Here is a 19,514-nt window from a genome sequence, read left to right as displayed (position 1 = left end):
GCGATTCTGCAAACGATATTGGTTGGCTACCCTATTGAAAATGTCAGTTGTATACTTGCCAAAAAAAGAAAATGTCAGTTGCAGGCTTGTAGCTATGCAAATGCAACTGACATTTTTGCTCTCCGACGACGTCAATCTGGATCGTCCCGCCTCGAGCCCTCAAACCTCATCAATTTTCTCAATTTCCTTCCCGCGCGGCAGCACCAAATTCCCCTTCCACCGCCTCTGCCGGCCGCCGCCACGCTCCGATCCCGCCAGTGGCCGCTCGCCAAACCCGATCCTCCCAGTCCCCGGCGGGTCCAAGCGCCGTGCCTGACGCACGCCCACCTCCTCTCTCGATAGTCGATAACGCGCGCACACGGCCTCACGCCGGCCTCGACCTCTCACTCTCGCTTCTCTCCTCCTCCGTTTTCCCCCAATCCTAGGTCCGACCAAACCCTAGCGGCTAGGGAAGCAAAACAATCGGGCACCGGCGGTGCGACCATCCAACCAGCGGCCCAAGCGCTCGCGCGGGAGACGGGAGGATGTACGGAAGGCGCGCGTCGCAGCTGCTGAAGGAGATCGACTCCTCTGAAGCTGGCCACCTCGCGCCGTTCAATGTAATTCCTACTCCTCTGAACTCAACTGCATTTACTAGTTTGGAATCAGGAGTGATTACTGCTTCTGTCTTGCTTATGTTTGTGAAAGGCTACAATTTTGTTTGATCTGGTGTCTTAGGTGTCCGATAGGACATAGGATCACTGTGAATTTCCACAAAAAAGTATCACTGCATGTTTCATTGCATTCGTTATAATATTTGTCTTAGCATGTGTATTTGATATGGATGTAAACAGTTATGTGTTATGAGATCTTCAGAAGGAAATTATAACAGCTGCAGCATTGTATACTACCTCGTCATTATATATTTAAAAGTATCTGTAGTATTCTTCCATTATCAGAAGCAATGTGATTTTGATAGTCACAGTTCCTTTTAGTTTCTTTAATACCTAACTTTCAGTATCTCAAAATGTGCAGAGTGACGTGTTTGATCAGGTGATTAGAGAGTGCAATGAGCACAATTCACAGTTTCAGTCATTGATCAGGTAATTGGTATCCTAATAGAATGTTGACAACCACTGATTTGCTAGGCATTTCCAATGTACAATCTACTGATTTGCTCTGGCTTATGACAGGAAAATGGTGGAGCAAAACTTAGACATCGAGACAACCAGAAACGAGGACCACTATGGTGCAGCTATCCACCATCTTTCCCTGCTCCGTAATAAAAGATGCCTCATGGCCTACATGTACGAATAAAAAATTCACAGATGAGCAAAATTTCCATTTCTCTGTTTTATGCTTATAGCACATGCTTAAAATTGATTTTGACTGTACTTTAGCTGAAAGTATTGTATCCAACCAGGTACAACCGAGCAGAAGTTATTCAGAGTTTTAGATGGAAAGTTGGACCTGTGCTTCCCCATGATATTCAAGAAAAACTCCATTTCTCAGAGAAAGAGTATTTTAAGAACCACTCTGCAGCCATTAAGTCATACATATCGGAGATGGATATAGATTTGACAGTAGTATGGTGTTTCTCTGTATCTTATGTTTTCTTAGGGATGAAATAGATTTATCAGACTTTCTGTACCTTCTTTTTATAGGATATGGTCCCTCCCAAGGATCCTTACATTCAGGTTCGGGTGCTGGAGGACATTGGTGAAGTATCTCTTGGCGACCATTCCGTATCATTGACCAAGAACTCACTCCATTTCCTAAGGCGCACAGATGCTGAACAATTTATATCACAGGTTTGTTATCTGTTTCTTTGTGATATCCTTCTATCGCTATCTCATCTGGTAATAATGCGAGTCTGAACTTACTATAGGGTCTTATGGAAGAATTTTTGGAGTAGGGATCACATATGATGTATAATAGGTATTACTCCTTGCCTTTTTATCTTATTATACAGAAGATGTACTTTCAGTAGTGTAATACTTCTGTAATGTTTCATAGTGGCCAAAGCTTGTCAGATACCTGCATGAGCAAATGTTTATGATGCTTGGAGCCTTCAGATAAACATTATGAACAAATGATTATTTTGCTCAGTTTTATCCATGTGATTAGTAATCTGGTAGGCTTGTTTACATCAAATGCTTCTATTTTCTTTCTAAAGTAAACGGCTGTACATTGTGATGTCAAATGATTTGTTCACTTGAGCCCATACTTGGCTGAGCAGCTTCATGTTAATCGCACTTGAATTCTGTGGGATTATTTCCATGGAATGCAAGTGATGCCATCATTTTCTCCCATTAATGATGGTTCTTCATCTTCTCCACAGGGACTCATGACCCTTCGCTGGTTGTAACATGGGTGCAGAAAACCTGTGAAAATATTGTATGTCTGGAAGACGGCCTTCGGGAAGACCTGAAGAGACGTGGCTGGAATGCGCAGATGATGTAGCTAGACTGGTGGCATCAGACTGGGTGGCTCCACCGTCCCCTGTTTTGCTTCAGACTGGTGGCATCAGCCATAGAGAGCTAGCAATCTTATCGGTCTGTCCAATTTAACCGTGTGTGCTTGGAGCTTCTTGACCTGGAGAAACTGGGCACCGAGATAGCATTGTATGCACTATACAGACGTCCAACTGTGAAATGATTTTTCTTGCACAGTGCCCTTATGGCATGCGCAGTTTGCATCTGCTTATGATTTGGATGCGTGAAATTGTGGCGATTGGCACTAGCAGGAATTCAAATATCTATTCTCGTATAGTTCTTTCTTCTTTGTAGGAAGATTTCATGTTGTTTGAATCGGTCAGGAAAATGCTCCAAATTCTTCTTTGGAAGGAATTTGATGATCTGCTCCCTCTATATAAACGAAGTTTGTATGAAAATTTAAACAAATGCTAAGAAAAAAGCTCGACCATTATGTTTATACAAGACAGCGAGCAGAACCTTGATGCAGTGGTCGGTGGGCCCTGCTCGCGGATGCCCCGTCTCCTTCGCGCCATCGCCTCTCCTCCCCTTGGTCTCCACCAGCGCCGCCGCCTCCTCTCCGCCTTCGCCGCCGATCAGCCAACCCGCCGCCACCCGCCGATTGACAACGCCGTCCCATGGAACAAGCTCCTCCGCGACCACCTCGCCCGTTCCCGCCCGGACCTCGCCCTCCAGCTCTACCGCCTAATGCGCGCGCTGTCCCCCGGGCTCCCCAACTCCTACACCCTCCCGCTCGCACTCCGCGCAGCGCCGTCCGCGCGCATCGCCTCCGCCGTCCACGCCCACGCGCTCCACCTCGGCCTTCACGCCCACGCTGACGTCGCCGGCCAGATCCTCGCCGCCTATGCAAGGCTCGGCCGCGCGGCTGAGGCCCGCCACGTGTTCGACGCATTGCCGATCAGGAGGACCACCCTCTCCTGGAACACGCTCATCTCCGCGTACTCGATCGGATGCGACCCCGACGCTGCTAGGGCCGCGTTCGCGTGCATGGTGGCGGGCGGGGCGCGGCCGGACGCCGTGACATGGACCACGTTGCTCTCGGCGCACGCCAGGTGCGGGAGGCACCCAGAGGTTCTTGAACTGTTCAGGGATATGCATGGCAGCGGGTGCGAGGGCAATGCTGAGGCGATCGCCGTGGCGCTTTCGGCGTGTCCGTACGCCGGCGGCATTGCATTGGCGAAAGGGAGGTCGATACATGCCTATGGCTTTGTGAAGGGCGTCGTTCATGGCTACCTGTTCGTCACCAACTCATTGGTGTGCATGTACGGCAAGCTTGGAGAGATGGAGGAGGCCGAGAGGGTGTTCCAGGAAGCCACAGAAAAGAACACGGTGACATGGAATGCTCTCATCACCAGCTATGCAGCAGCTGGGATGGGTAACGAGGCGCTTGATGTGCTTGCCCGGATGGAACAACGTGGAGGCATTGTTGTGCCCAATGTTGTGAGCTGGAGTGCTGTCATCGGTGGGTTTGCGTCATCAGGGAACATGGAGCAAGCACTGGATCTGTTCCGGCAAATGCAACAATGCCAGCTTTCGCCGAACGTGGTGACATTAGCAACTGTTCTTTCTGCTTGTGCTGAATTACTGGCATTGCAATTGGGGCAGGAAGTCCATGGTCACACAATCAGAGCAGTCCTGGATCTGCACTCTCTTGTGCAGAATGGGCTCATCAACATGTATGGAAAGTGTGGGAGGGTGACTGCTGCACGCAAGGTGTTTGATCAGATGAAGAGCAGGGACTTGATTTCATGGAACTCGATGATCAGGAGTTACGGAATGCATGGTTTGTGTGATGAAGCCCTTGCAATGTTCGAAGACATGGCTGGAGCTATGGTTGAGCCCGATGGCGTCACTTTCGTTGCTGTGATCTCCGCATGTAGCCACACAGGGCGTGTGGCAGAGGGCCGCCATTTGTTCAATCAGATGGTGCAGGAGCACAGGATTTCCCCATCGATGGAGCATTACACCTGCATGGTTGACCTCTTGGGGCGTGCTGGCTTGCTGAAAGATGCGTCCGAGCTCATTGAGACGATGCCAATGAGACCTGACCTGTGCGTGTGGGGAGCATTGCTCAATTCTTGCAGGATGCACGGGAACGCAGCCGTTGCTGAAGCTACCATCGCCAGGGTTTTGCAAGCTGAAACAGAGACCACCGGCAATCGCATGCTGATCACGAACTTGTATGCCACATGCGGGATGTGGGATGAATCAAAGATGGTGAGGGTGATGACGAAGGAGGCAGGCTTGAGGAAGAATCCGGGGCAGAGCTGGATAGAAGTGAAAAACAAGGTGTTTGCCTTCACAGCCGGGAACACATTGCTGCCTGAAGCTGAGGAGATCTTCAGGGCGCTCAACGATCTGTATGCTGAAATGGAAGACGAGAAGCATGCCAAGTGTGATGTCATCGCAACCATTGTATAGAACAATTTCCATAACAAGATTACTAGACATCAAGCAAGTCACGCATCTCATACAGAAAGCAAACATAACCGAAGAGCTTGAGCATTGGCTCCAACTGCTTCTAAAGATGTTGTGGTCCGAAGAAGAGCAACAGGGTCCGGCAGATCTCCGACGGCTCCGCCATGGCGCCGTTGCCGTAGTCCCCGCAGGCCAGCCGCTTGGTCACCGGCGGGATGAGGGACACGCCGAGGTCGCGCACGGCGGCGAGGTGGCGCGCGGTGAAGGGGTTGTCCCACATGAAGGTGTTCATGGCCGGCGCGACGTAGACGGGCTTGCCGTAATCCCACGCGCGCACCACGCACGTCAGGAGGTTGTCGCACAGCCCGCCAGCGATCTGACGGCGGCAGAGGGCAGGATTCTCGTCAGACGAGGGACGGCGGGGAATCAGACGAGAAAGTTAAGGGGCCGTGCCACCGGCCCACCCGTACCTTGGCGAGGGTGTTGGCCGAGAGCGGCGCGACGACCAGGGCGTCGGCCCACCTGCGGAGCTCGATGTGGAGGACCTCGTCGCCGACCCGCCCCCAGCGGGACCACTCGTCGTCGTCGGTGTAGAGCGGGACGCCGCCGGGGAAGGAGGCCTTGTCGATGAAGTGCAGGGCGGACGCGGTCGCCACCGCGCGGACGTCGGCCCACTCGGCGACGCTGCGGTAGAGGCCCTCGAACTTGATGGCCGCCACGCTGCCGGAGGCCGCCAGGAGGACCCTAGGCCGCCGTCGCTGCGCGCCCTCCGACGACGCCGGCTCTTGTGTGGCCATCGCCGTGCCCGTGAGGTGGAAAAGGTTGGAGCCCGCAAGATTGGACCACACGACGAGACGACGCCTAGAACTAGAAGAGGCGCTAGGTGCTAGGAGGGACTAGCAGGAGGCGATTCAAGCTGGGCACGCGGGAGCCGGGAGGCAAGGAATGGAATTCTGAAGAAATTGATGTACTCCTACTCAACTGCTGCAGATTATGGCTTTTTTAGACAGTTATCATGTGTTTGATTTTGGGAAGTGGGATCAGGGTTGGATTCAACCCATCTCGTGTTTTGATGAGAAGGATGGATTCGTTCCAGTCTTTTATTTGGTTGGAGGTGTTGTGAGGAGTGGAATGGATGCCATTTTAACACCGTTAGCAATGGGTCCCATCTGTCAGCTGCGAAGCCCAATGTTGTCCTCACTCACCTTATCTTCTTCTTTGACCACCCTCCCTCTCCCCCGCACCGCTGCTCCTCCCTCACTCCCTCCCCCATGCCTGCAGCTGCTCCTCCCTCCCTCCTCGCATCGGCCGCCACTCCTCCCTCCCTCACCCGCGCGGCCACCGCTCCTCCCCCCTCCACGCCGGCGGCTGCTCCTCCCTCCCTCCACGTGCCAGCCGCCGCCCCTCTGCACCAGCCTTCTCACGCTCCTCTGCGCCTCCCTCTCCTCACACATGAAACAGACGTCAATGACGTGCATGCGGGTCGAGTGCGTCCGCTCGTTTTAGACGAATGCATTCAACCCACATCTAGGAGGAATATTCTCTCCTAGATCCGATCCAACTCAGATGTATTTTCAACCAAACGCAGGTCGATGGGGTCGAACCCGTTCCAACGCAATTGGACCCCAAACTAAAAGACACCTGTAGATTAGATCCGCTCTTCCGCAGGTAATGTTGGCGATGTGAAGGTGCTGAGCGGAATGCTGAAACCAGACATCAAAACACGAACAGGATTAATTCAAAAATAAAAATAAAAAACAACGCGGACAGGTTGCTTCAGTTGGTGGGACTCGCGCATATGGCACAGGCGGAGGAGCAGTGAACCATCACATGCAGATCTCGCCGGACACCAGAAACCATAGCGATACCATGGAGGAGGAGACAGCATATGGAAGTGCACTTATTACTGACGAGCGCGACACAGCTCTTTAATCTGCCCAGATTTCAGGCCAGGACCAAGTGACAGGCGCCCAACATCATGACAGCCAGCTGCATTACACCAAAGGGTTCGATACAGCAGCTCTAATGGGAGAGCAAGCTCGGTTTTAAAGTTTATACTGCTAATGATGTTGAGACGCTATCGATGTTTCAGTGTGCCATCGTCAGTCACCCCATGCTGGCCTCGGGACCTCGCGTCCTACTTGGCTACTTTGGGTTGGATGAGATTGACCTCATCTTCCCATTAGGCTGCCAGAAGGCGGTATCCTCTTTCTCCTTAGCCAGCAGCTCCTCAAACGATATCTCAGGGGCCTCCATCTCCATAGCGCTGAGCTCCATGATCTGCGATGATAAATGGCCCAGGTCTCCAGGGTCACAATCTATGTTTTTATCAGGAAGCAGAGGTGGCTACGAGGAGATCATACGTGGCATACCATTTTGTATGGCAATGACTTCTGAAGCCTTTCTTGGATGTAATTGTAGATGGCGGCATCTTTCTTTAGGTTATCGCGTTCCGCTTCCAATCTACATACCTATGACAGGGGACAAGGGTACGAAGAAGAGACAGAAGTTGAAGTTAGCACAGACGTATGTTGCGCATTATATCTGCTTATTCGAATTGGTTGTTCTGTTTTTCGAATCGCATTGGTTGTTTCTGTTTCCTGTCAACGACTGACCTGTTCAAAGAGGCGATCGTATGAAGACCTGTAGTTCCGATGGTTGGATAACATTGCCTTCTTTATTTTGAAGCTTCTTTGGACGTTCTCACACCTGGTATGATCATAGGAATACATTAGTGAGGATCTGGTAAACATTTGGAGCAATGGGTGTCAGAAGGTAAGTTCAATGAAAATAGCAACGCACCTCTGCAGCAGCTCGTTTCTAGCATCTATGAGACAGTTAAGAAACTCATTAACCTGAAAACAAGGCAGTGAAGCATATATCTTTTCAGTAAACTCTGCAACTGATAGAGCCCAATGAGAACAGAACATATCAGTGATTGCAACCTTAGTACAGCGCACTGTGTAGTTGTCACCCAGAAAACAAAATGTGCAAACTTATGTTGTTTTTGCTCAAATACGCACGAGAGCTGCCCATCTTTGTATTATAAGAAAAATAATTGGTACAAGATTTTGGTACAACATAAGTGCAACATAAGATTTTTGTTTTTGTGATTTTTTGTTATTGCAACGCGAAGTGCAGAGAACTCACGCTAACAACATTGATGCCGTTGCTTATACACCTCTCCTACACGACCCAAAGCACTTCTACTGAACCTGCACTAGCTAACTCACTGTACATACTACCTTATGTTTAAGTTACTTTTCATTGATCTGGGTTGATGCAATTTTCTAATAGCGGCATTCTTCTATTCTTTTCTTAAGGACTTGTATTGCAGAATTACAGTCCCTACCCTTCCGGAAAGTAATCTGGGGTGATGCCTGATAGCCTGAGATCCACACCACTAGGTCCTGACCTACAAATCATTGGCTCACACCAATAGTTCCACGACAAGTGACAGAACACCTGGATGGCAGCACACAGAAAGCTAAAAGAATGCCAGGAGAAGCAATATCTACTTGGTTGTAAGGCAACATACAGAAACTAGAGTTACACATCATCCTTCATATTTTTTTTAAATAAAGCAGAAGCGCTGCTATCAGGTCATAATTTTAAGCCACACATTCTAAAGTCTTACAACCCATTTGGATTTAGTTCAAATCAAAACTAAATCCAAAGGGTTGGGACCCCAATCACCCCAACCCAAATAGGCCCTTCACTCCTATAAATCATGAACGAGATCATTGATGAGTAGAGATTTCTATTTTAGATATAGAGCTGAATGTACCCTAGATAGGAGTATAGGACCTTACCTGCACTTTATTTTTAAAAAAGAACTAAAGATAAAAGAAGCCAATCCACAGTAACTATGGTCGAAGTTTAGATGTTTGCATCCAGTTCAGACTGAATAGTACAAACAAATGAATGTTGAAGAACTGGCCATTTAATCAGATCTGCAAGGTCCTAATTACAGCCATGAGCATAGAGCATACACAACGGCATCTTTTACAATAAGAGTACAACAAGAATTGCAAATTTACAATAATTTTTTTCAACAATACACTGACTTTATACTCCCCCCAACGCCAGGAAGTTGATATTTTTATTACACAAAGAATTGAAGTGTCTAATAGAAAGTTAGTAATGTTTTGGAATATTTGTAGTCAACTTGATTTAATCTGACCTACAGAACCTTTATATGTTCATAGATTGGCCAGAAAATGGCAAATACATGTTTCTCCTTAAAAAAATACTTATATGACATTAAAAACATACACTAAGCATATAACACAATAGAAATTGATGGTATATAACTTTATAAATCAAAATGATTCTACCTAAATTAGCATACTCAACAAATCTTTGATATAAAAGTATGCATATCATGATCTAACAGCATGGGGTGCTATTCAAAACATAAAAACGAGCACAGATATCTTCCATACAACAATAGCTGTGAGTTCAGCGTCAGAAAACACATTGTCAAGGAAAGGGACGTAACTTATTTTTTTGACACTATTGAACGGAAGCAATCTTGAATGCACTATTCTGAAACTCAAGTCGCCTAGCAATACTATAGCAGAAAACCATGCTTGCTTGCTAAAGATTCAGAAAAAACAGGTTTTCTTACTGCAGTTCAAATGGTAACCACAACATTGATGATAAGTAAGCATTCAGAGCACCAACTGCATTCTGTCTACTGAAGCAACATTTTACATTTTGGTTCAACCAAATGCTTAACCATAAAAGTTTCAAAAATAGAATGGCAGGACTAACCACTTAGGGGCTACGAATCTCCCTATTTATGCTTCTAGCTCTGGGTTCAGCCTACATCAATTCAAAAAGGAGTACTAGTACTAGAGTTAAATCCAGTCGGGACTCGGGAAAACTCTCCAGAGAGGAAAAAGAAGGCAGATCTTTAAATCCTGCTCTTGGATTGTGCATAAAAGACTTCCAAGTCGCGCATCCCATTAAGTACCGCACATGCTCCCACAAACACAGAAATTTCGTATTCCTTGTCTTATCAAAACCCAACTCACATCAGCCTCTCAAATCACCCAGAACCCGAAAGAGCAAACAAATCTGTCAAAGGTAATTGCATCGAGAAATTGCAGAAAGAATCTACCAACCAGGTCTCCTGTAATCGGAGCACAACAAAACTCAGCATAAATATCTCTGATCCGTCGTTTCATGGCACAGCTTAACATCGAGAGGGGGAAAGGTGGCTCTTCTGACATCTGCTTCTTCATCGCCTTTCTTCCCTTCTTCCCACTCTTGCTACCAAGTGGAATTGATGGTTCGCCCGATTCACGATTCCGGCGGCGGCGCTGAATAATAAGCGCCGTAACGAAAGCAAGGAGAAAGTGATCAGAGGATTTTTCCATGGCTTCAGGTTGTGATGGGAGATTAGGGGCAAAATTCTCGATGTTGAGAATTTGTCGGGCAGGCTAGAGCTAGGTTTATCTTGTAGTCGATTGTAAGCTATTTGTTGGAGGACGGAGGGGAAAGGGGAATGAGGAGGGGCGAGGCACGTTCCCATTTAGGGATGTGTTACTTTTTACAAACTTCCAAAAGCAATAAAACTACAGAGGCAGTCAATAGCATTCCAAAATTACACCCAGAGTTGACAAATAAACAAAATTTCAAATTTTGGCATTCTGTACCAGTCTCTTCTGGATTATTTAGTAATCAAGAATACAGAAGCATGACAATGTCAATTTAGTAATCAAGAATACAGAAGCATGACAATGTCACCTTGCGGGTACGTTCTTGAGTTTCCGGAGGACTTTGTATTTTTTTTTTCAGCAAAAGCGGACTTGGCAGATTTAAAAATATACCATACCTGTAAAATGGAGAAAGTCCTAATTGAATTGTCTAGTGTCATTCAGCTCTAACGTTCACTACATATACTTGTGGATAATTTAGCAAAAAAGATTCTTAGTTTGGACAAATGCATCTTCACATGCATATTGGGTACACCTATCTTATCCATCCAAACTATTTCAAGATAGGTAATAGGTTGATTGGTTTAAATTCTGAAGGTTCCATCAATCTCGAGGCACATTTGATTGTTTTGATGGTGTATGTACCCACATGTACATGTGAAGGAATTCATTCTCCTTAGTTTGGGTTATTTTTTAAGCAAGGTGACAGTATGATGTTTGAGTGAGTAGTTCTATATGTCGGCATCATACAACTAGGATGTGATGTTTTTCACTTTTGTGTAAATTCAAACCTTAATAATTGGGAAAAGATTCAAAGCATTGCATGCTCGTAAGTTGAAAGCGAAATGGCAGTTCATCAGTGATGACATCCAAACATTTATATTTCATTTAACTGCTACTAGAACCGCAACCAGTTCCTGAAGCTTGGCATCCAGACATTTTATATTTCATTTAACGATGCAAAACTTCCAATCATTTTATTGCCTTAATAGCGAAAACTTAAGTCGTGGAAATAGGAAATTCTATAAGATCCAATTTCACATCAAACGTGCAGCATTTCAAATACCAGGTACTAACTCTATCGCTGTCTTGCAGTCGGAGCAAAAACGAGCTCTAGAAATCGAAGGCAGGTGTTTGGGTCTAGCAGCCCAATGACCCCCAGCATTGTCGCACCACTTTTCACCTAAACAGCAATGCTACACGCTGGCATCGAAGCAAGTAGAAGAGCGAGCGAGAGGGTATGCGCGCACCGCACGGGTACCTGTTCGATGGTGAGGCAGCGCGCCTCGCTCGCCCGCGCGAGGTCGTCGTAGCGCGCGTTGATCCGGCGCTGCAGCGCGCCGGCCACCGAGGCGAGCGGGAACTGCGGCCGCCGGGGCAGCAGCGCCTCCTCCTCCGCCTTCCCCTCCCTACACGCCGCCTTCGCGGAGGGCGCCGCAGCGGCAGTGTCCCCGTTCCCGCCGCCGCCGCCACCGTCCGCTCCCTCCCCCTCCTGCTGTTGCCGCCGCCTCCGCGCCCTCCGCCGCCGCCGCTGCTGCTTCTCCCTCCCGCCCTCGTCCGCGTGCTCCTCCCCTCCCCCCTCCTCCTCTTCCTGCGCGTGCTGCTCACGGGCCGCCGCCTCGGGCCCGGGCGGCTGCTGCGGGAGGGGCTGGTGGTGCTGCTGCTGCTGGAGCTGGGCCCTGCGGCGGGCCCGGAGGACGCGGCGGACGTTGACGTAGAGCGCCGCGGCGGTGAGGAGAAGGTTGAGGAGGATGAGCGCGGCGAGCGCTAGCGTCTGCGGCGGTTCGGCCATCGCCGGCGCGCGCGCGTCATTCCCAGCCCGGCGTGCTGCGATTTCTGCTTGCTCGCCTTTTCCAGTTTTTTTTTTCCTCCTCTCCTTTTTCGTGGGAGTGCGCGCGCCGTGTCCCTGCGAGGAATGGCCAGGACGACGACGACGACTTGGATTCACTGTCACTGGGCGTCGCGTTTTAAAAGCATTGGGCGGCACGCTGCTCCGTGCTCCGTGCCACTGTGTGCTTCTGTGCGAGACTGCGAGTCGTCGTCTCTCGGGAAGAGGAAGGGAGGGGCGTGGGCGTGGGCGTGGGCGGGCGTGAGAGGGCGCGAGGTGAGAGGTGGAGTGGTTTGCGTTGCGGCGGATGACGCGGTCCGCGCACTAGCAGTCTAGCACAGCTGCGTCTTTCCGTGCTTCGGATAAGGATCACTTGCATCTTAAGCTTTGGGATCACACAAGGGAGCCCCGGCATACAGATGCAAAAGAACAACGTACAAGAACGAACACCAGCGGCTTCGATCGCATGGACAAGGCCTTATGATTTGGGCCGCATACAAAATAGTACACAAAACCGCCATATTACCCAGGCTACTGCCACAGGATCTCACAGCTTACTTTGTCAAGAGGAATTGCAGGAAAACAGTAAGACGTGTATATTTTTTTGAGACGAATTTTCAGTGGTTTTGTGAACAAATTCTCACGAAGCTGTTTATTTCTTACACGAATTTAGGTCGATTACGACACTACAATTGGGCCATAATTCTATTTGCCTTTAACCAGCCCCAAACTGAAGTTTCTTTGCCATAGCAAACTATCCTAGTCACAAGCCCCGAATCCTCCCCAACATTCAAGTCGGCATGCTGCCCAGTGTATGCGCGCGCCTCATCAATCGTGTTGCTCCATTCGCTTGCCGATGAATATACAGCACTTCCCAACCTTTTGATTCCAGCCTCACTATTGCATCCTGATATGCTGCAACTGCAATATGTTGTGAAGAGGCACCACTTGCGAAGCCTAACTGAAACATCAGTTGCTCTAACCGCTTGAAATTTGTGAGGTAAAGGTATCCAATCTAACAGAAAATGACACCAACAATGTGAGGATTAATCCTTAATACTGAGTACACACAAATTACAGTTTAGAATATTACAGTACACAGTTGCAGAGTATCAAGCACCAGTGTTTCATGTGAAGATGCCCGATTGTAGACCGCAATTCCTGCACCAATGAAGTATGTCCCTACAAAATGCGATTAATCAGGTAAGTGAACAGGGTCCATTATTGAATAGGGTCGAGGCCCTGGACAGGCTAGAGAAAGTGAACAGAGACAACATTCTCCGAAAATCACAAAAGATAACTCGGAAATACACATGCTAGTATTGATAAATGGCAAAGCGCTAGCATTCCATATAACCGCAATCATACATGTTAAGACTACTGACTACAGAACAGCATTTCCCCTATAGAAATTATATTGCAGATAGAGTTGCAGAATTTGTATAACATTAGAATTTTTGCTTCACCTTTCTTCTTGAGTTAGAAAATCCTCTCCAAGAAGCTTGTTCAACAAAAGATCCTAAAGCAAGGAAAAAGAACAGATACAATGACAAGGTTTCTGAACAACATATCATTACACACAACAGGCTATATCTAAAAATCTGAACTAGAAAACAACAAATGAAAATGAATAGTTTTTCAGTATCATGGAATTCTAACCATATAACCACAAGTTTGTAAATGAAACAACATATAGGAAAGAAGATACACCAATAACCCATGATACAAATACTTAACATTAGCAAATCATAGATTTTACTTTTACGACATCATAATGACTAACATATGTGGAGATTGTCCAATGAAAAAGAGAAGCAAACCTGGACCTGTGACTCGCACTTCACAACATCCATCACGCCTTTGCTGTACTCATTTATGCTCAGAGGTGGAAAGAGTGCCTCAACACACAGAAAGAGAAAGAATCAGATCTTCTACAGCAAGCAAGCATAAATTTGAACACTAGGGCCTTGTTTAGTTGAGGGTTAAATTTGACTTTGTACAGTATTTGGGCCACCTTTTTGCACTTTGGAACTAAACGGGCTGGCAAACTTTGGTCCAAATTTGGCCTTTTGGATGGCCCGAATTCGGCCCCCGCCGACCCCATCGTATCCATTCCAGCGCCATAACACCGGCCGCACTCCGAACCCTGGCACCGCCCGCAGTCGCTCTCTCTCCCCCTGCGCCGCTCTCCCTCTCCCCCGCCGCTCCTCTCGCCGCCTCCGCTCGAATCGAGCTTTCCAGCACCAGATCCAGGACCTAGTCGGTCCGATCCACCGCGTCCGGTACCGAATCCACCGTGGTTGACCCATCGGCGGCGATGGATGACTTCAACTGCGAAGGGAACGGCGCGGAGTTCAACGCCAGCGGATCCAGCAACCCCGCGGGCTGCAACACCGGTGGATCCAGCAACCCCGCGGCCTTCAATGCCGGCGGATACGGCAATGCTTCGGGGTTCGACTTCGGCAACGTCTCCGACTACGACGACGGCCACCGCACAAGGAACTTGTTCTCCCTAGCACCGCCGAGCTCAGGATCCGGTGCCTACAACCCCTACACCTCTGTGCTGCATCAGAACTCGTCGTCCACCTTGCCCACCCCAAGCCAGCTGGGTATGTCTGACCTCAACCTCAATGCAAGCTCCGGTTGGCCGCACATCAACGACTACGAAGGGATCCTTCGCTCCGCCGACCAAGCAGGAGAAGGCGGCAGCAGCCGGGGCGGCCCTCCCGTCCGAGAGCCTTCCAGCATCGGTGGTCAGGCTGCGGCTCCCTTGCCTCGTCAGCGGCGACCTACATCCAGGGTGCGCGGTTCCCGTCGTCGCGGTGCGGCTCAAGCACTGGATGCCGACAACAATCCGGTACATTTCGCTTCACATATTTACATCCAAGATCTGCCCTTGCGTACGCTTACATTATTCCCTAGTGTGTTGATTGTTTCGGTTAGTCATGCTTACTATCATTACTCGTTCATGCAATGCTTGTTCAATTAAATTGTGCACAGAATGAGCCAAGCAGGGCCAAGTGGACCAAAGAGGATACTCAGGCTTTTTGTGAGATTTACTACCAACAAATTGATTTGGGTAACTGCAAGAATGGCAACATGAGCAAGTGGGGCTGGAAAGATGTGCAGGATAAGTTTCTAGCTGCAACTGGCAAGTTCCGTAACAGTGAGCAGTTTGGTTATAAGTACAGACAGTTGAAATTGCTTTGGCAGTTCATCAAAGATGTTCGGACGAAGTGCACAGGCTTGGGGCACAGACCAGATGGCTCTGTGGTTGCTAGTGATAAGTGGTGGCAGGACCATTGCAAGGTTCATGATCTTGAACACCTCATTCTGTACTCGTTGTCTTTCTCTACTAGCTTCTGACTGTATGTGTGTTGTTATTTGCAATGCAGGGGAAGCAAGACTGGTATGGTCTGAAGGATGGATGGCCAAAATACATTGATGAACTGGACCGCATGTTCTGTGGAGTTGCAGTGATGGGAGAAACCTCCTTTGTGCCTGGGGTCAACCGCCAAATTAACTTCATTAGTAGCGGCGAATAAGAAGATGAAGATGCTGACTGTGGCACCCCTCAGAGCTGTGCGACCCCAGTCAGCAGTGGAAGCAAGAGGAGCTCCAGCAGCATCCGCAGCACAACAACAAGCCCTAGCAAGAAGACCAAGGGCGCAGCTGTTCGAAACATGAACAGCAACATGACAAGGTTCAACTCCAGTTATGATCATAGGACATCAGTGATCGAAAGGGCGTATTTGGATAAGAAGGAGGAGGTTGAAGAAGAAAAGGAGAAGAAGAAACAACAACAGGATGCTAGGAAACAAGAACAGAAACTAGTTACAGATTCAGCGACAGAGCTTGGAGTGCACCTGATGGAAGGACAACTCTGGAATGGTGTGATCAAGATCTGCATGCATGACGATCTACGCAATATCTTCCTGTGCACACCTGTTGAAGCAAGGCTCTCCATGATCAAGCAATATGCCGCTACGGTCTAAAACCAGACCCTACCATCCATGCATTGCACCTAGATGTGACTTTAGTTGGCATGATGGCCTATGTCTTTTGTGTGTGCTTGTCATGACGTGTAGTTGAATTAAGTTGTGTTGGTTATTATTTATGTTGTGATGATGAACATATGATGAACTATGTCAGGAAGCGCTAACTTACAAGCATGGGTGTTGAATTTAGTTACGTTGCTTATTATTTGTTAAACTGATTGTCTCTGTGTGAGATCAATGGATGTTTGAATGGAGGTAGAAGGCTTTAGTACTGTGGCTACCAAATGAATTCTACTTACTGTTTCTGTGTTTTTTTGCAATAGGCAGGATGTTCAAGCTCATGTTGGTGCACAAGTTGAAGCTCCAGTGGAAAAGATCCAGTGGAAGAGGTGGACGTGCAGGATGACTGGTGGGAAGAATTTTGGAAAATGCTGGTAGAAGATGATGATGAAGCACCATTTATCTATGGTACGTATGGCTATGCTATTCATCTGGACAAGTATTGCAATAGAGGACCGTATAGGAATCCAGCATTGACTGGGGAGCAATGGGTACTTAACAAGCTTGCCAATGAATCATCCTGCTACACCATATTTAGGATGACCCCACACATGTTTCATAGGTTGCATGATTTGTTGACATCTGAGTATGGACTCACAGCATCAAACAAATCTAGCACTATTGAGGCTCTAGGAATGTTCCTTTAGATATGTGGGGCACCACAATCAGTTAGGCAAGCAGAGGACAGATTTGAGAGATCACTAGCCACTGTGCATAGCCTATTTTACAAAGTCCTCAATTGTATGGTAGACCTATCTGCCGACATCATTAAACCTCGGGACCCAGACTTTAGAACAATGCATCCCAGGCTGCAAAACAATCAGTTCTACCTTGAATTCAAGGGTTGCATAGGAGCAATAGATGGCACTCACATTCCTGTGGTTGTGCCAAGTGAAAAGTTTATGCAGCACATGTGTAGGAAGGGCAAGACAACCCAGAATGTCATGGCTGCTTGTGACTTCAATATGGTCTTTACTTTTGTCCTTGCTGGGTGGCCTGGTTCAGTGCATGACATGAGGGTGTTTGACGATGCAATCACAAATTACAGAGACTGCTTCCCAAAGCCACCTAGAGGTACACACAACAAAACTAGGTCATTACTGTTTTCTAATTGAAGCATTGTAAACTTACAAGTACTTACTGCTGGTGTAGAGAAGTACTACTTGGTGGACTCGGGGTATGCAAACCGCACCGGCTTCCTGGCTCCTTACCGGCAGACCAAGTATCACATCCAAGACTTTCAAAACGCGCCCGAACCACAAGGTATGAAGGAGATATTCAACTTTGCACATTCATCTCTTAGAAATGTGATCGAAAGGGCGTTTGGAGTGTTGAAAATGAAGTGACGCATATTGTTGGACATCCCGGCCTATTCACAAGAAACACAGACATGTATTATATGTGCATGCATGTCGTTGCACAACTTCATTAGGATTAATGGTGACTTTGATAGTCACTTTGGTATAGTGGACAACAACATAAACTATGTGCCTGTTGAAGGCACTCAGGATTAGCCGGAAACAGTACCTGCGCCAGAGAGTGCGGACATGGCAAGCACGAATGCATTCCGAGATATGCTTGCTGAACATTTGTTTTCTAGATCTTGAATACTTTGTGATTGAGGACATGTAATTGTTTATGTACTTTGTGAGGATCTGTAATAATTTTCGGCGGATTTGAATATGTAATAATTTGCGGTGCACTTGAGAATATTTTCCTTGATGTTTTGTTTTTGAAAATGCAATAAATTGTGTAGACATTAGAGTTGTTCATGCGTTTTTGCATGACAACATGCATGGGCCATGCAACCATGCAGAATTGGTGGTATTAATGATGCTAAACAGTGAATTGCAAAGTTTGTAGAGGCCAAATTTGGGACATGCAGAATTTGGCACAGTTGCAAAGTTAGGGTGAACAGTAAATGTAAAGTTGGGAGGTGCAAAATTGGGCAACTAAACAGGGCCTAGTACACTCCGATAAAGCACAGTAACAGTAATAAGTGTGCACGTGATTGGCCTGATTCTCACGTCATATATGCAGTCTCCCAAGTAAGCCAGTGATGCTGCCTGTAGAGCGATTGGGTTTTCTTCACCTCTGGTAGCGGTGCCAACCACCATTTCTCAAAGCCCATATATGTGCTCTTCTTTACTCCTCCTGTATCAACCAAACCAATCAAAGATCAAACTTCAAGCTTATGGTAAGGAATAATTGTAAAAGACACTATCAACAGGTCAACACAATTGTCTAGTTAGTTCCCATCATGTTTTGCTGAGGGGAGTGGCACATAAGATTTACAAGGTCACATAAGAAGATTTACAAGGTCTTTCTCTTCTGCAGAGGTGCAACTTGGGGAGAGTTGTTGGAAATGCTATCTATTGTTCAGCAGGCTAATGCTGGAGGCACGAGGTTATTGGTGGACTGAACCAAACAGGAAGTACCTAACACATTGTTCTATAATCTGATTAGTTTGAGCGTATGGCAAATACTTATATGCAAGAACCTGCATTGAGTGAGGGCCATGAAAATACTGACCATGTAAATTTTTAACTAAAAGATTGCCCAATTGCTAGAAATCCAGGGATAGAGGCCTGGTGCTGATCTAAGCTGGTGTTCCCAGCGGTTATGGGGTTAACCCCTTTGTTGTTCCAGACCTGTATAACTATTTCTGCTATCACAGTGCCTATAAAAAATTCAGCCAATCAACTTCTATTCTCACTTCTCAATGGTACAATCCGCCTGTCACACTTTCATCTCAAACTCAACACTGTAGGTAGCTCTATGCGATAGCATTTACGAAAGCTTCAGGCGGCCAGGCAAAGCGTCGAGCACATGGTGAGGACACGAGACGGTATCTATACCCTAGCTGGAGCGCACAAAGAGGTCAGTGTGAGTCGGAGGAGGCGGGCGGGGCGGGGTCGTCGGGGTCGCCAGCCGCTTGGCTTTCGCCTCGGAGGGCTTGGGCACGGCCACGGTGGCGGCGCCCGGGTTCATGTCACAGTAGGCAAATGGCGTGTCTGCTGCCGGAGCAGTGCAGAGTAGTATAGAGATCTCGTGCTAGGGCGGGCCCTGAGCGAAGGATGAGTCTTTGCGCTTCCGGCTGGAAGGGGACATGGGGATCGGGGAGGACGGGCAACGGCAGTGCCCGCCGCCGGTGGACGGCAGGAGCCGGAGCCATCCGAATCAGGGGGCTCTGAAAATATATATTTCCAAATTTTACAAAAGGATTCTGATCCGGATCGCGACTATTAATCGCGATCGAACCAAGAAGCTTTATAAAAATATCCGATCCTAT

At 47.8% G+C, this 19,514-nt stretch overlaps 4 protein-coding genes across 5 annotated transcripts; 2 read left to right on the top strand and 2 right to left on the bottom strand.

Moving 5' to 3' along the window:
- The first annotated feature begins 179 nt into the window (after window positions 1-179).
- On the top strand, window positions 180-2,677 carry LOC117857373 (uncharacterized). Of its 2 annotated transcripts, XM_034740009.2 has the most exons (7): window positions 180-599; window positions 1,015-1,082; window positions 1,173-1,286; window positions 1,403-1,565; window positions 1,644-1,790; window positions 1,868-1,917; window positions 2,321-2,677. In XM_034740009.2, the coding sequence occupies exons 1-6, from the start codon at window positions 525-527 to the stop codon at window positions 1,892-1,894; spliced, it is 594 nt and encodes a 197-aa protein (XP_034595900.1). In that variant the 5' UTR covers window positions 180-524; the 3' UTR covers window positions 1,895-1,917; window positions 2,321-2,677. The 2 variants fall into 2 exon arrangements, with proteins under 2 accessions (XP_034595900.1, XP_034595901.1); XM_034740010.2 differs by lacking the exon at window positions 1,868-1,917.
- A 203-nt stretch (window positions 2,678-2,880) lies between these two features.
- On the top strand, window positions 2,881-5,995 carry LOC117857370 (putative pentatricopeptide repeat-containing protein At1g17630). Its single transcript, XM_034740005.2, has one exon. The coding sequence runs from the start codon at window positions 2,907-2,909 to the stop codon at window positions 4,893-4,895; it is 1,989 nt and encodes a 662-aa protein (XP_034595896.1). The 5' UTR covers window positions 2,881-2,906; the 3' UTR covers window positions 4,896-5,995.
- On the bottom strand, window positions 4,869-5,689 carry LOC117857372 (phosphopantothenoylcysteine decarboxylase). The gene is made up of 2 exons (XM_034740007.2): window positions 5,363-5,689; window positions 4,869-5,268 (listed from the first exon to the last, which is right to left on the bottom strand). Exons 1-2 carry the CDS (start codon window positions 5,687-5,689, stop codon window positions 4,996-4,998), a joined length of 600 nt encoding a protein of 199 aa, XP_034595898.1. The 3' UTR covers window positions 4,869-4,995.
- Window positions 5,996-6,779: 784 nt separating the features above from the next.
- On the bottom strand, window positions 6,780-12,496 carry LOC117858696 (uncharacterized). The gene is made up of 5 exons (XM_034741817.2): window positions 11,598-12,496; window positions 7,695-7,747; window positions 7,508-7,601; window positions 7,265-7,363; window positions 6,780-7,172 (listed from the first exon to the last, which is right to left on the bottom strand). The coding sequence occupies exons 1-5, from the start codon at window positions 12,126-12,128 to the stop codon at window positions 7,038-7,040; spliced, it is 912 nt and encodes a 303-aa protein (XP_034597708.1). The 5' UTR covers window positions 12,129-12,496; the 3' UTR covers window positions 6,780-7,037.
- Window positions 12,497-19,514: the final 7,018 nt, after the last annotated feature.

Source organism: Setaria viridis, chromosome 5 (genome assembly GCF_005286985.2).
Source record: "Setaria viridis chromosome 5, Setaria_viridis_v4.0, whole genome shotgun sequence".
Lineage (NCBI taxonomy): Eukaryota > Viridiplantae > Streptophyta > Magnoliopsida > Poales > Poaceae > Setaria > Setaria viridis.
The sequence above is the reverse complement of the archived record's forward strand: the minus strand, read 5'-3'. Positions and strand labels throughout refer to the sequence as shown.

What these genes read in the sequence shown, in the direction of transcription:
- LOC117857373 (XM_034740010.2), top strand. Translation starts at nt 525, where the DNA reads ATGTACGGAAGGCGCGCGTCGCAGCTGCTGAAGGAGATCGACTCCTCT. An exon ending in GCCACCTCGCGCCGTTCAAT is followed by an intron (nt 600 to 1,014) that starts GTAATTCCTACT and finishes CAAAATGTGCAG; the next exon opens with AGTGACGTGTTTGATCAGGT. An exon ending in CAGTTTCAGTCATTGATCAG is followed by an intron (nt 1,083 to 1,172) that starts GTAATTGGTATC and finishes GGCTTATGACAG; the next exon opens with GAAAATGGTGGAGCAAAACT.
- LOC117857370 (XM_034740005.2), top strand. Translation starts at nt 2,907, where the DNA reads ATGTTTATACAAGACAGCGAGCAGAACCTTGATGCAGTGGTCGGTGGG.
- LOC117857372 (XM_034740007.2), bottom strand. Translation starts at nt 5,689, where the DNA reads ATGGCCACACAAGAGCCGGCGTCGTCGGAGGGCGCGCAGCGACGGCGG. An exon ending in CGGCCAACACCCTCGCCAAG is followed by an intron (nt 5,269 to 5,362) that starts GTACGGGTGGGC and finishes TGCCGCCGTCAG; the next exon opens with ATCGCTGGCGGGCTGTGCGA.
- LOC117858696 (XM_034741817.2), bottom strand. Translation starts at nt 12,128, where the DNA reads ATGGCCGAACCGCCGCAGACGCTAGCGCTCGCCGCGCTCATCCTCCTC. An exon ending in GCTGCCTCACCATCGAACAG is followed by an intron (nt 7,748 to 11,597) that starts GTACCCGTGCGG and finishes CCTTGTTTTCAG; the next exon opens with GTTAATGAGTTTCTTAACTG. An exon ending in ACGATCGCCTCTTTGAACAG is followed by an intron (nt 7,364 to 7,507) that starts GTCAGTCGTTGA and finishes CCCCTGTCATAG; the next exon opens with GTATGTAGATTGGAAGCGGA.